This window comes from Haemaphysalis longicornis, unplaced genomic scaffold (genome assembly GCF_048455015.1).
Source record: "Haemaphysalis longicornis isolate Haplotype H1 unplaced genomic scaffold, Haemaphysalis longicornis Haplotype H1 scaffold_28, whole genome shotgun sequence".
Lineage (NCBI taxonomy): Eukaryota > Metazoa > Arthropoda > Arachnida > Ixodida > Ixodidae > Haemaphysalis > Haemaphysalis longicornis.
In genome coordinates, this window is record NW_027526329.1 from 4367378 (window position 1) to 4382115 (window position 14738).

Below are 14738 nucleotides of genomic sequence, written 5' to 3' on the forward strand. Positions count from 1 at the left end.
ACAAGCAAGAAACACCAACCAGATCTCTTCCTCGCATCCGATGGGACTGATGTAGTCGCTCTTCAAAAAACGAATGTCCCACAACCTAAACTGATTGGCTACCAAACTTTCAAAGCTGACCCGTATCACCGAACGGCTACTTTTGTACCAGCTCATCTCCCTCTAATAACTCATATCCTTGCTTCTGATACCCCCAACACGTTTGTAGAAATCCTTCCGACAACAACAAATTCAACATCGCTCTTCATTCTCAACGTGTAAAGCCCACCTACCCACCAATTCGCCGATGTCAACAACCTTATCCAAAAAGCCCTTACAATAGCAAGAGACGCCCCCCCCCTTCGTAGTACTTGGTGAATTCAACGCACCACATATGAGATGGGAATACCCTCAAAACTCCAAAAAAGGCACGCGCCTAAAGAAAGCCATTCAAGATCATAGAGGTTGTCTTCAAAACGACCTTACTCAATCCACCCGCATCAGAAATAGCGTAACGCGTGACACTAGTCCGGACCTCACCCTTACGAATAACTACCCGATAATACAGTCGACGTGCCAAGCCAACCACTTAGGAAGTGATCATTACATTATCTCCATCAAACTAACTTACAAAAGTAAACCAATACGAATTGGGTAAGCTGGAATCACCGACTTCGCAAATAACGCACCTCTCCCTTCCCAGCAACACAATCTCACCGCATGGATTGATGCACTTGAACCACGGCTGCAGAAACACGACAACGATATCATTGACGGGGACACACCCGGTAGCAGACCCACATCTCCTCCACATTTGGGAAGCCAGACAGAGTCTTACTATATGGTGAAGTAAACAAAAGCACAATAAACGCCTAAAGCAACGTATTGCTGTCTAAACCAACAAGCCCAAGACTTCTCCAAAACAATACAGAAACAGAACTGGGCATCTTTGTGTAACCAGATTCAAAGTAGACTAAGCACCAAGACAACATGGGACATAATGCGCTCTCTCGTCGACAAACAACTGACGGGCACCATTACTTCCAACCAAATTCACCGCCTAATAGAAACCTCAGACCTATCACCCGAGGAATTCGTACAATCAGTTCGACGGAAGATCTTTAGCTACGAGTCCCAATACCCAGCATCAAGTGATTCTAGGCACTATTCTGGAAATGATATTGAAGAGCTAGACTCCCCTTTCACCATCGAAGAACCCCATCAGGTGCTACAAATGGCAAAACGAAACAGCGCCGATGAACACCTTCGAATAACTAACCGACTACTCAGCAATCTGGACGACGAAACCATAAAAGCTCTTTTTCACCTTTTCAATCAACATTAGGAAAGCGGAACTCTGCGTGAACAATAGAAAAGGTAGTATATCATCCTCATACCGAAAGTCCATAAACCTGTAGGGCTCAACAATCTCCAACCGACCTTTCTTACGTGTTGGGTTTCCAAACTTTTTGAGCACATGGTACATATACGTCTCACCACGCATCTTGAAACAACCGGACAGTATCCCAACACCAAGTTTGGCTTTTGTACCGGCCTATCCAGTCAAGACATGCTGCTACACCTCAACGAGCAAGTAATACAAGCCCTTAATCGCAGCCATGCGAAAATGATCATGACTCTGGACGTGCAGGAGCCTTCGGTAACATTTACCATTCTGCGATTCTGGACAATCTTGCCACTACACACTGCGGCCATCGAACCTTCAACTACGTCAACGCTTTCCTACGCAACCGAACAGCCACTCATCGACTCAGCCCGCACTCGACCCCCATTTCGGACATGCCTGCGGGATGCACACCCCAATGCTCCGTTATTTCACCCCTCCTTCTTTTATGTTGCTTTAAGTCATCTACCCTTACAACTCGGCCACATCCAAGGCCTTCACCATGCATTCTATGCCGACGACATCACGTTGTGGACAACTCAAGAATCATTAAGAACCCAACAAGACACCCTACAGCAAACCATAAACACCATCCATACGTATCTCATACCCCGAGGACTTCGCTGTCAAGCCGAGACGTCTGCAATGCTGATGCTACGCTCGGCCAAACTAGGTAGACCTAGTGAACCTCCTATGAATCCTAACGCCATAGAACCCCCAATTAACCAATGAACTCCCAATGAATCCGAAACTTTCCCATCCCCCAAGTGCCTACTTTACGTATTCTGTGCGTTCCTTTCCATCAAGATGGCTCTGGTGCGCCCTTATCCTTCAGCTCAACAAAACATGCGCCCGGCTTACTCATCTAATACAGCGTGTGAGCCACCAACTTGCAGGGCTAAGAGAGAATGAATCCTGCAAGCTCATATAACCTCTGATACCAAGCCGCATTACCTATGGGACGCAGTATGTTGCACTCAAACCCGCGGAATTGAGAAAACTTGATATATTAGTATGAAAAGACTACAAAACGGCCCTTCATCTGCCCACCCGTACGCCCAAACAAACCCTCCTCGAACTAGGTACAAACAATACGGTCGTGGAGCTTCTTGAAGCGCAACGCATGACCCAAATCCACGGCATTGAACGTACTCCAACAGGACGACACCTGCTCGGTCTTCTGGGACATGACACGCCAAGAGGCTCAGGATACGCCCCACCCGATCCCATTTCTTTGCGTCAACTAATTCACATCGCCCTTATCCCGAAGCACATGTACCCATGTCACAACAGGGGCAGAATAATAGCTCGTGTCTGAGCGCTACAAAGACTTGTAAGGGATCCACACGTCCGATATTCAGATATTGCATGAACTCACCATGACCGGCGTACCACAATTGTGGCTCTCGACTCTACGGGTACCACGATGACTGCTGCCACGACGTATCGTGGAATATCCTTCGCTGCCACTGATTCTATCGCCATAGCTCGCGCCGCTACCACGCACCGCAGTCAACACCACCTCATAATTGTTACGGACTCTCTCCAGGCATGCCTACACTAATGTCGTGGACAAGCTCTTCTCACAGCAATTCGCCATCTCCAAAAGCTTCCCCCACAGCTATTCATCACAATAATTTCGCCCCTGCTCACACCGGCTTGCTGGGTAATGAAGCAGCCGATGCTGCAGCCCGCGAGATTGACTACCTGGTATCCTTAGTATCCCAATCGTCAGTCACGGAAGACATCACCACCGAAACTCGGACCACCACTGAAGCCATACGCACTCACTGCAGGCACCTCCGCTAAAAATATCCTCCGCCACACCTTTCCCTCACGCATGCCTAAGCATACAGCTGGCGACGCCTACAAACAGATACCTACTACAACTGTACACAACTTCACCAGATTGCTCCAATGCTCTCGCTGAAAACCTGTCAATCATGCAATACCCCACTAGACACTTTCCGTCTTTATTCTTTATTCTTTATTATGAAAAACAAGTTTCCATTCACAGCAGACACTTGTACATTTGAGAGCCCATTCCACTCATGTATCGTTTTGGCAAAAAATGAATTTGCAAAAATTGCAGTCCTGGGACGGTATTCCCTCAGTTTAAAGGAATGATCAATTCGATTTGACAAATTATATGGCGTCTGTAAATACATGTCCTTGTTGATTCCAGTTTTATTATTAAATATTAAATATAAAAGTTTTAATGGCAATTTTCTTCTACGTGATGAAAGCAGCTCCCAATTCAATTCTTGTTTCATAGCGGTACAGCTTTCCCGCCAATGATACCGTCCCAGGACGAACCTTGCCGCCCTGTTCTGGATTTTTTCTATCTTATCACTGAGAGATACCTGCGCCGGGTCCCAGACAGCGCAGGCGTACTCTAAGACTGGTCGTACACACGTCAACTACGCACATTCTTTAAGTCGCTGATGCGAACATCTCAAGTTACGCTGAATAAAATTTAACACTCTCGCAGCTTTCGCGACAACATAATCCACATGTACATTCCATGAACAGTCAGAAGAAAAGAAAACACCCAGGTATTTGTAAGTTGTCTTCGTGGTAACTGGCACACCATTTATACAGTATCTATGTTCGATCCTCTTTTTATTCTTTGAAAAACAAAGATTAACGCACTTATTAAAATTCAAAGACATTTTCCACGTTGTACACCAGTCATGAATACGCACCAAATCGTTTTGAAGTTGGAAGGCATCCTGCTCACTCTTAATTTTCCGGTAGACTATACAATCATCGGCAAAAAGCCGGATAGACGATGAGATACCAACCGAAATATCACTGATATAAATTAAAAACAACAAAGGACCTGAAACAGAGCCCTGTGGCACACCTGATGTCACGTCAACATAACTGGATGCTTTTCCACTCAAAACAACACATTGGCGACGATGCTTTAAATAATTTTCTATCCAGCTTATCACATTTAGGTCTACAATAAATGACTTAAGTTTTTGCAAAAGGAGAGCATGCGAAACCGGATCAAAAGTTTTTTGGAAATCAAGAAAAATACAGTCAATCTGACCACTTTCGTCAATACTAGATGATAAATCGTGATAAAATTCAACGAGCTGCGTGGTACAAGATAGCCCTTTACGGAATCCGTGCTGATTTTCTATTACCAATTTTTGCTGTGTTATATGTCGCATTATTTACTTGTACAAGATGTGCTCAAGTACTTTGCAGGCAATTGATGTTAATGAAATTTGTCTATAGTTGACAGCTTCTTTTTTGGGTCCACGTTTGTGGATCGGTACAACGTGTGCCATCTTCCAGCCATCTGGTAAGACACCAGTAGATAAAGACTTCGAGTAAATTAAGTAAAGATACATGGAAACAGGAGAAGCACAATGTTTGTAAACACGCAAAGGAATGCCGTCAGGACCATTCGCTTTTGTTTCATCGAGATTACTTAGAAAGGCTTGAATGCCGTTCACGCTAAGCTCAATAGGCTGCATTAAGGGTACGGGATATGCACATTGTCTTGTCATTGATTGCCCGCACTCTTCACCACTACCTCACCGACTGACCCCCACCTCTTTCCGTGAGCAGTGGGAGATGTCGCTGTCCATCTCCGACCGCGAATATCAAGCTATGCTGGTCGACCTTGTGGTGTAGGCGGCATCCTCTCGCGGCCTCCTGGACGAAGGAGGCTGACCACACACCCTTCCCTTACCCCTTTGCTCTATCATAAACATTTGTTCATAATCATCATCATCCAAACAATTCAAACCTTTTACTAAAATTGTAACGAATTCGTCTCCTCCTTTTAGGTAGATTTGCTGATTCATCATTTCAAGCTATTTCGCGGGCAAAACATTTTTATACGTTTCTTACAGTATGCATATTTTTTCCTGGTTTATTGGCCACCTTGCCTTCTCCGCACCCACTCCAAAGGGATTACGTTGATACAAAGGGTGATACATACTGAAGGGTCTTTTCTCCTCATGTCGACAATTTTCTCTGTGTGCACTGTCATGTCAAGGAATGTGAATTCTCCAAATGTGAAACACAGCCAGTAGAAAGGTCTCATAAGTTCTCCCAAGGTCGTTGTGCTTTCTGTAAAAAAATGTTCGAGGCGTTTACCATAGATATTCGCCAAGAATAGCAAAGCTTACGCAACAAGTTAGGTTTACACTAACGGAAACCCCTGGAGCAATGTCATAATCTACAATAGTAGCAATTCATTTAAAAAAGTATGTCGATACAGATAGGCAGGCCCGCAAAAGCCGCATCGTGCTTGAACGTCAGTGCCCGGCAGCCAATGAAAACTGGGAACGTGAGAAAGAGCTCTGACATCTACAAGAAACTCGGTTAAGTATACAAAACAGAGGAGACAAGTCGACAAACTACACATAGGTCCCAATAGGCAATCATACAAGAAACAATCGGGGTGGAAGCTATCAGCTTCTTCGCTAAACATGCCACTATTTGTCAGAGATCACTGCTTACCCGCACCAGAATTCAAAGGCACTGTTTAAAACATAATTTCATCTATACTGACGAAACCTCAAGCGCTCACCGCAGACAAAAAATGTAAGTAGGAGAACGTCAATACTAAATGTAAGAACACAACAGTGCAAGGCATTGCGTACATGATAAAAGGTGTTAGAAACGAAGAAAACGGCTGTGATTACCTAGTACCTAGAAATTAATGTGCAAGCTAACACGACGTAATACTTTTGATCACGTCATTTGTATTCACTGAAAAAATTTAGTGCCCTTCCACTCTGTGAAGAAGGGTGACCTGCGAAGCTGGAAGTACACCACCGAGGGCACGAAAGTGAACACGTCTGTTCGTAAGGACTGAGGCTTGGGCATGTTGGTACATGACTAAAAGGAGGGGAACAGCGCAATTTTGACAGACACGAGGAGACGGAGACGAAATGCACAGCGCTGACTTTCAACAGTTTATTCTTTACCGCTCGGGCACATATATACCACCACGGTTAAAAATACAAGGAAAAGCAAGACTAACACGATAGTGTCTCTTATCACCATTGCTCGTCACACATCACCATTCGCTCTGCGCCACAAAAACACGTGCTGCACTAACCTGGGGTCACAAAATCTAATTATTTTTGGGAGAGGGTCCGAGAGGGCATGCTTACGCATTTATCTTTTAGGCGGGCGATTTCGGCAGCTTCAATTATTTCTCTGATGGTTTTAGGCTTATGTTTTGCTATAACCTTAGTTTTAGAAAAAATAGGGCTGCATCCGCTAACGCTACAGTCCCTACAGTGGAGGCCCAGGAGGCGACTGATTGCCTTGGTTACTTTGTAGTGGTGCTCTTTAAGTCTTTCATTTAAGCACCTTCCTGTTTGCCCAATATATTGCTTACCACAGGACAGCGGAACTGAATATACTGCACCTTCTATGCAGTCTACAAACCGACTTTCATGCTTTGTTGAGCAAGACTGCGTTGTTCTTGCTGTTTTGTTTACTCGAAAGCAATAGGCAAACGCGAAAGCAATAGGCAAAAAAATAGGCAAACGAGCTTACGTGGAAGTAGTATTTTCCGCCCCCAATGAATTGTCCGCTATGTGCTCAAGAGTCAACAAAACAGCAAGAACAATGCAGTCTTGCTAAACAAAGCATGAAAATCGGTATGCGGACTGCATAGAAGGTGTAGTATATTCAGTTCCGCTGTCCTGTCGTAAAAAATATATAGGGCAAACAGGAAGCTGCTTAAATGAAAGGCTGAAAGAGCACCACTAAAAAGTAACCAAGGCAATCAGTGGCCACCTGGGCCTCCACTGTAGGGACTGCAGCGTTAGCGGATGCAGCCCTATTTTTTCTGAAACAAAGGTTATAGCAAAAAATAAGCATAAAACCACCAGAGAAATAATTGAAGCTACCGAAATCGCCCGCCTAAAAGATAAATGCGTAAGCATGCCCTCTCTGACCCTCTCCCAAAAAGAATTAGATTTTTTGATCCCAGGTTAGTGCAGCACGTGGTTTTGTGGTGCAGAGCGAATGGTGATGTATGACGAGCAATGGTGATAAGAGGCACTATCGTGTTAGTCTTGCTTTTCCTTGTATTTGTAACCGTGGTGGTATATATGTGCCCGAGCGGTAAAGAATAAACTGTTGTAAGTCACCGCTTTGCGTGTCGTCTCCTTCTTCTCGTGTCTGTCAAATTTGCGCTGATCCCCTCCTTTTAGTCTGTTCGTAATTGCCGACTGAGCATACTTTCTGGAAGTTAGCTGAACAAAACTTTAAACGACCCGGGCTTCAGTGTCGCGGACAAACAAGTAGCTGTCTGTTTTGATCTCGCATCTTAATGTTAGTGTAACACAGCAACAAAATCCGCTCGACCAGGGAGCAGACACCAGGCAAGTCGCATTGGGCTGTTTGACGTCCGTGTTTAAACCACCCTCCAGCACCAAGTGCATGTCATCACTAAGGGCGATAAACATAGTTTCACGTGCACGCCCCGCCCCGCTCCCTACCACTGCACGCCGGCAACCGATTATGTGCGCGGTCTTAGAAGTGAAAGAAACAGTTTAAAATGTCGCACTAAGATCCCTTTAGGCTGAAATAGTAATATTGCTTTACTTCACCGTTCCAAGTGGGCATGTTGCGGTTCATCCGGGAGTGATTCGCAGCAACTTGACGAGATGGAACTAGAGGACGCAATGGCAGCGGCAGTGGCTTTCTACTGCTTTCGCGCCTATTCGCGCTTCTGTTCGGGCCGAGGCTTTTCAAATTCCCGCTCTCCCTCCAAGCGAACGGCATGCGTCTCTCCCACAGCGAGTTAAACCTGGAAGGTCTCGAGTTTCATCCTAGAGGACAAACATATTACTGCCCGTTCATCTCCCCTGTCGTAGAACACAACCCAGACCCAAACCACTCGATTACGGGTGACAGCCGGCAGGATGCGTTGAGCCACGAGACTGCGAGATCTATATTTTGAACCAGCACAACCGGCATTTTCGGTCGCGGAATGGACCCCAGCCGTGCGACCTCGTTCCACCCTGCCCACCCCCTCCAACATGTGCACGCATAAACCGGCAACCCTTGATGGGTGCGTATTTAGAATTGAAAACACAGGCGATAATGTCGCTCAGAAATCCTGTGAAGTGGCAGAAGAATTATGGACTCACGCCGACATTCCGACCCAGAAAGTGGCCCTTCAATTAACACCTAGTCGGCCAGGGGGAATTCGAGGCAGCAACGGCGGCGGCGGCGGCTTTCGGTCATTTATACGCCCTTTAGGGCTTGTACGAGGAGACACTCCCTGATGACTTCAGCAATATCCTTAGTTCTGTTCTCTTCCCTGCTTTCTTAATAAATCACCAGCGCCACCACCACGGTGCTCTTTAAAGGCGATGCATAGGGAAGGTGTGAGGGGTAGGCAGCAATGTGTGTACACCGCAACCATCCGATAAGGGCGGTAGTCCTGTTGGCAGCCGATAGCGCCACTTGTTAACGAGGTATCGGTGGTGGCGAGGGAAACAGCAGTTATGATAGAGAGGTGGGCGGTGGCGAGGAGGAGCCCGGAAGCGGCGCGGATTAAATTGGCATCACCGGAATGAAAACTGTGGAGGGACGTGGGGGCAGGAGGGGAGAGGGGGTTAGACACACACTGCTTCGCAGTAAAAGTACTGGCCGGTAGTTTTAAAAATTTGCAGGGGACGTAATAATCATGCACTCCCTACATCCCAATCCCTACAGTAGCTACATGACCATTGAAGAATACAGTAAACATCTTTTGGTCTTTAGCAACAAACAGTATTGTATGACTGCTTTATTACGGTAGCCGAAATTGGTTTTCTAAGGTAGGTCTTCTTAAGGTATTGATCGAAGTTAAAGAGGAAATATTTTCTTAAAAGGCGCCTCTATACTCATTTTATGTGCCGTATACGACACTTATTAATGGTGAATGGAGGAGTCTTCCAATTTTATTCTACCGACGAAGCGATCACGGTCCGCACACTGTTATACCCTAGCGCAAGACGCTTTAAGATAAGGCAACCCGCCGCGGTGTCTCAGTGGCTATGGAGTTGTGGTGCTGAGCCTTAGGACGCGCAGTCACTTCCCGGCGGCGGCGGCCGCTTTTCTGACGGAGGTGACGAGCGAAAAAGCCCGTCTGTTCGAGATTTCGACGCACCTATGAACCTACGACGCACCATTACATTGAACAGGTGTTCAATATAATGCAGAGCCCTCTACTACGGCGTGCCTCATCGCCTGCGTTTCGTCGGCGGGTTAAAATCTACAATCAGAATGTCATTCACACTTTGAAGAACAAATCACGAATGAATGACTGCTTTTTCTGCGTACGAGAGCTCAAAAGAACTTTGTTGGTGCCAGTAAGGGCCGCCAGTTCATTTCTTTGACGCGCGTATGCAATTAATCGTATTTATTTGTTACTGTTGCGGATATGAGGGTGCAGGCGTGCAAACAGAAGCGGCAAATACGGCAGATATTTTCCTCAAGGACAAGAAAAAATGAATAATCAACCGAATTTACTAACGGAGCAGTTTGAACGAAGCGGCTTTAGAACACATTGAAAACATAGCGGGCCAACCAAAATTTTCGAAATTTGTTTGAATTACCCAAAAGTTTGGATTATCACCGGTCTACATACTTTTTCTATGTTGGCTTTGTACATAAAATATGTGTTACCCAAGTGAAAAATTCGGGGCTCTTCCCCACAAGGAATAACAAAAATTAAGGATCGAATATTCTGACCTATGGAGTAGGGCCTTAACTAACATTCCAACTCTAGCGCAACGTATTTGTGTAAAGGAGCAGAATTCACTGCATCCCGTTTCCTCAATTCTTGCCACACGTTTCTCTCATTCTTAATATTCATCCACTTCTCTCTTGTGTCCTCACCCCATGTTCCTACCAAGCGCCTTTACTGCGCCCCATACCGATTCAACAACAGACGACAACATATTATTTTTCTCTACCCAATTCTCTTCACACCCGTACTACAATTGGATTGGATTTCCAAGCCAATCCAATCCAATTTAATCCAATTCAATCCAATCCAATCCAATACTCCTCGCGCTTGCATAGCGCGGCACTTCAGGTTCTACTACCACGCGAAACTGCTCAATCTCTCGGCCAGTGTAGCTTACGCTACAAAACTAGAAACCGCACCCGCCGCGCTGGCTCAGTGGCTAAGGCGTTGCGCTGCTGAGCACGAGGTCGCGGGTTCGATTCCCGGCCGCGGCGGCCGCTTTTCTGATGGAGGCGAAAAGCAAAAACGCCCGTGTGTACGAGATTTCGGCGCAAGTTAAAGATCCCCAGGTGGTCAAAATTAATCCGGAGCCCTCCACTACGGCGCGCCTCATCGCCTACGTTGCGTCGGCGCGTTAAACCCTACAATCAATCAATCAAAAACTAGAAACCGCACCGATGGTGAATACATTTTTGTAACCAGATGCAGTTTTCTGGCTGATACCTAACACTGCTGCATCTTTACTTAAGGTCAAAGTGCAGATACGTGTGAATTTCTTTCTGGATATGTCAAATATTTTTAGTACGTTAAACTGCGGCGACAGACGTTAACGTAAAGAGGTGATTTTTATTGAGTAGCAAAGAGCTATTTTCGAAACTTAGTCGTGAGCGTGATTCGAAGTTTTCAGCATTACTAAGGTGCCGACTCTGAGTAATTCTGAACAGGGGTTTTATATATGGCGCGTTTGTAAATATTGAAATAGTGCTGAGTACTTGCAAGCAGTTCGGCTCTCCATTGTTGTTGTCTAGTTATATTGTCGCTTATGTTACTAAAACATGCATTGCGTCCACGCTTTAAACTGTGTTTTGTCTTGGTCAGCATACTGTGAGTAGTTTTAGTGCGCACTTTGGCGCCCGCTACAGTAGTTTGACGGGGCGCGTTTTCTGCGTTACCGAGCGAACGATGAAAGTATTAGGGAAGGCACTGAGGTATGCTTGGCGGTGGCGATGCGCTGCGGTATGACGTTATACCAGCGTGTGCCGGCGTGTGCCGGCGTGCGTTCGACGACGATGCCTTCACTTCCTGAGACGCAATTCGTGGTCCCTTCCCAAGATGCCCCCGCACGGGGCACCTTGAGCAATCTTGGTGACGGTACTGGCGATACCGCGGACCCCGAGCCCCCAAACATACGCTGGATCCAACCGTGGCAATGTGTTTATAGGTGGAGGGTTAGAAACCAGGAACGGTGGCCGTCGGAGCCCAGGTCAAGCTCCGGCGGATGGGCTCCCTGTCTGTTCACCAGGCAGGGAGCTCCGGGACCTCCTCAGCTATCAGGGTAAGGTTGTGGAAGAAAGTACCCCCGTCCCCTGCTTTCCAATGTATCATATGGCATTTTCACACCCCCCCTCCAAACGTGATCGGTCCCTGAAAAGGGGCCGCACCGAAGTATCTTTTCCTCCTTTGTCTTCGATCTCCATTCCAAAGCCCGATAATTTCTCGCGCTTCCTGGTAATAGAATCCCTGGATAAATCAAACCCCATCACTTCCCAGTCTGTCTTTATCATCTATAAGTTCCTTGAAAGCCTTGTAGGCAAATCGTACAAAGCTAAAAAGCTCACAACGGGAGAAGTCCTAATTGAAGTTCAAAACAAGCAACAATCTTGTAACCTCTTGAAGCAAACGCGCATGGTCGATGTCGACATCAAGATCACGCCCCATCGCAGTCTTAATAGCTGCCAGGGCGTGATCTCTGATAGAGATCTAATAAATGAGACTGAAGCAGATCTGCTGGAAGGGCTTAGCGATCAGGGCGTAACAGCTGTGCGGCGAATCACGATAGGCCGAAATGACCAAATAATACCTACTAAACACATAATCTTGACATTTGACCGCTCAACACTTCCCGAATCGGTCAGCGCAGGTTTCCTGAGATGTCCGGTCCGCACCTACGTGCCGAACCCACGCCGCTGCTACAAGTGTCAGCGATTTGGACATGGCACTAATGCTTGTCGTGGTCGACTAACATGCGGCAAGTGTGCACAACATGATCACGCATCTGACAACTGCCCATCACAAACCCTCATCTGTGCTAACTGCAAGGGACCCCACGGGGCCTACTCTAGAACATGTGAGAAATTCAAACAGGAGAAGGAGATCATCAAGGTAAAAGTGACTGAGAATCTTACCTTCCCAGAGGCGCGGAAGAGGTTCGCCTCTTTCCCCCTGGGGAGGTATGCCGACGCAGCTCGCCGGGGGGCGGAGCGGCGTCTGGTTTCGGCGGGGACCCAGTACCGCGAGTCGGACTTGGTCCCGCCCCCGCCCCCCCCCTGGGTTGCCTCTGGCAGCCCAGCCCGCCTCCACGCCGCTCGCTGAGCCAGCAGCGGTTGTGGTGGCAACCTCTTCCGTCGGGACCGGTGCCGCTCCCGTCCATGCCTCCCCATCGTCCAGTGCGTTGGATGGTGCCATGGACACTACGGGCCCCGGACCGGCTCCCACCACCACCGCACCGCCCGTGCCACTTCTGGTGCCCCCGACCCCAGCGGCGGTGGCGGGTCAAACGAAGGGCCCCCGACGGGGGGCCAAGTCCTGGGGGCCCGGTTCGACGGGCACACCCAGGACATCGGACGACGAGATGGACGTCGTGCCGTTCTTGCCTGCAACGCAGCGCAAGGAGCGGCCTCCGTCGTCCAAGCCTACAGATAGGCCGCCCAAAAAGCCCAATCCAAGAGTCACAGCCCCGAAAGACGACACATAAACATACACAATCCAGTAGCTCTCACACTAAGTAATGGGAAGAGAAAATATTGTTCAATGGAACTGCAGAGGCCTTATGAATAATCTTGACGACTTGTATGAGATTCTGCATACCAATCAGCCAAGTGTAATGTGTGTTCAGGAAACACATTTGAATTCTAAGCACACAAATTTCTGGAATAGTTACGTGGTATACAGGAAAGACAGGGATGGCTGCACACACTCTTCTGGGGGTGTGGCCATAATCGCCCGGAAATCTTTAGCATGCCACCCTGTCACTCTGAACACTATCCTTGAGGCTGTAGCAATACGCTTGATAATATTTAATAGGTTGATAACGGTATGCTCCACATACATTCCTCCTGATGTTTCACTTTTAAGCTCTGACTTCGAGGCGCTGGTTGACCAGCTGCCCGAACCATACATCCTGACAGGCGACCTTAATGCTCACAACACTCTTTGGGGCTCTTCTCGCACGGATGCCCGAGGTCGCCTTATAGAGAAATTCCTTACATCTTCAGGAGCATGCCTTTTCAACAATAAACAGCCTACATATCATAACATAGGACACAACACATACTCATGTCTTGACTTGGCTACTGGCTCCGCAGTTCTCTTTCCTCTTCTCGAGTGGGGTGTGGGAACTGACCCATACGGTAGTGACCACTTCCCCACCTCACTTACATACATAGGTAAAGGCCCATGCAGTCCATCTTCCCATAGTAGGTTCAATGAATCACGAGCTAACTCGAATACATTTACAGAGACATCCAAACTACACCACACATCCATAGGACACCTACACGTAGATGAAGCCGCACAACTCCTCACGGCGCACATCCTCGACGCCGCCGAAAGGTCCATTCCCCACGCCGCTGGTGCCCCGCGCAACCAGCGGAGGCCGTGGTGGATTGAGGACTGTAGGCGGGCGCGAGAGGCCCAGAACAAGGCGTGGGGTATCCTCCGTCGGTACCCCACGTCGGGAAACCTCCTCTTGTTCAAACGGGCCAAGGCGTTAGGAAAACGTGTGCGCCGTGGGGCAAAACGAGAGAGTTGGCGTACATTCATAACATCAATAAACTCGTACACAGACACAAGGAAAGTATGGACACGAATACGTAAACTGAAGGGACAACAAACACACAGCCTGCCTCTGGTCAGCACTACAGGGGACATACTCGAAGACCAGGCTGACACACTCGCACAACACTTCCAACACGTGTCCAGTTCAGCACACTACACAAACACTTTCCTGAAACATAAAGCCTGTTGTGAAAAGAAGTCCCTACGCGACAGCAACAAATCACAGACTTCTTACAACTCCCTGTTTTCACTACATGAGCTGAGGGCTGCTCTAAGCACGTGTAAACCCTCAGCTCCAGGCCCAGACAACGTCACATACACAATGATACAACACCTGCACGCAGACACACTTCTAACACTCTTACACCTCTATAACAAGATCTGGCTTTCGGGGCACATTCCAAACTCTTGGAAGGAGGCTATAGTTGTAGCTTTCCTGAAGGAGGGAGAGGACCCGTCGTCCCCCTCAAGCTACCGTCCTATAGCCCTAACGAGCTGCCTGTGCAAGCTCTTCGAGAAGATGGTAAATCGCAGGCTCGTGTACTTGCTCGAGTACAACGGTCTTCTCGA

At 47.6% G+C, this 14738-nt stretch overlaps 1 protein-coding gene across 3 annotated transcripts in view; it reads right to left on the bottom strand.

The window, feature by feature from the left end:
- The window catches only part of LOC144172989 (cytochrome P450 3A8-like), a 101331-nt gene that overhangs the window by 53670 nt on the left and 32923 nt on the right, over positions 1-14738 (bottom strand). For all 3 annotated transcript variants that reach the window (XM_077701583.1, XM_077701584.1, XM_077701582.1), the window contains exon 7: positions 5346-5476. In XM_077701583.1, coding sequence (XP_077557709.1) covers positions 5346-5476 — 131 coding nt within the window. The remainder of the gene's footprint in view (positions 1-5345; positions 5477-14738) is intronic.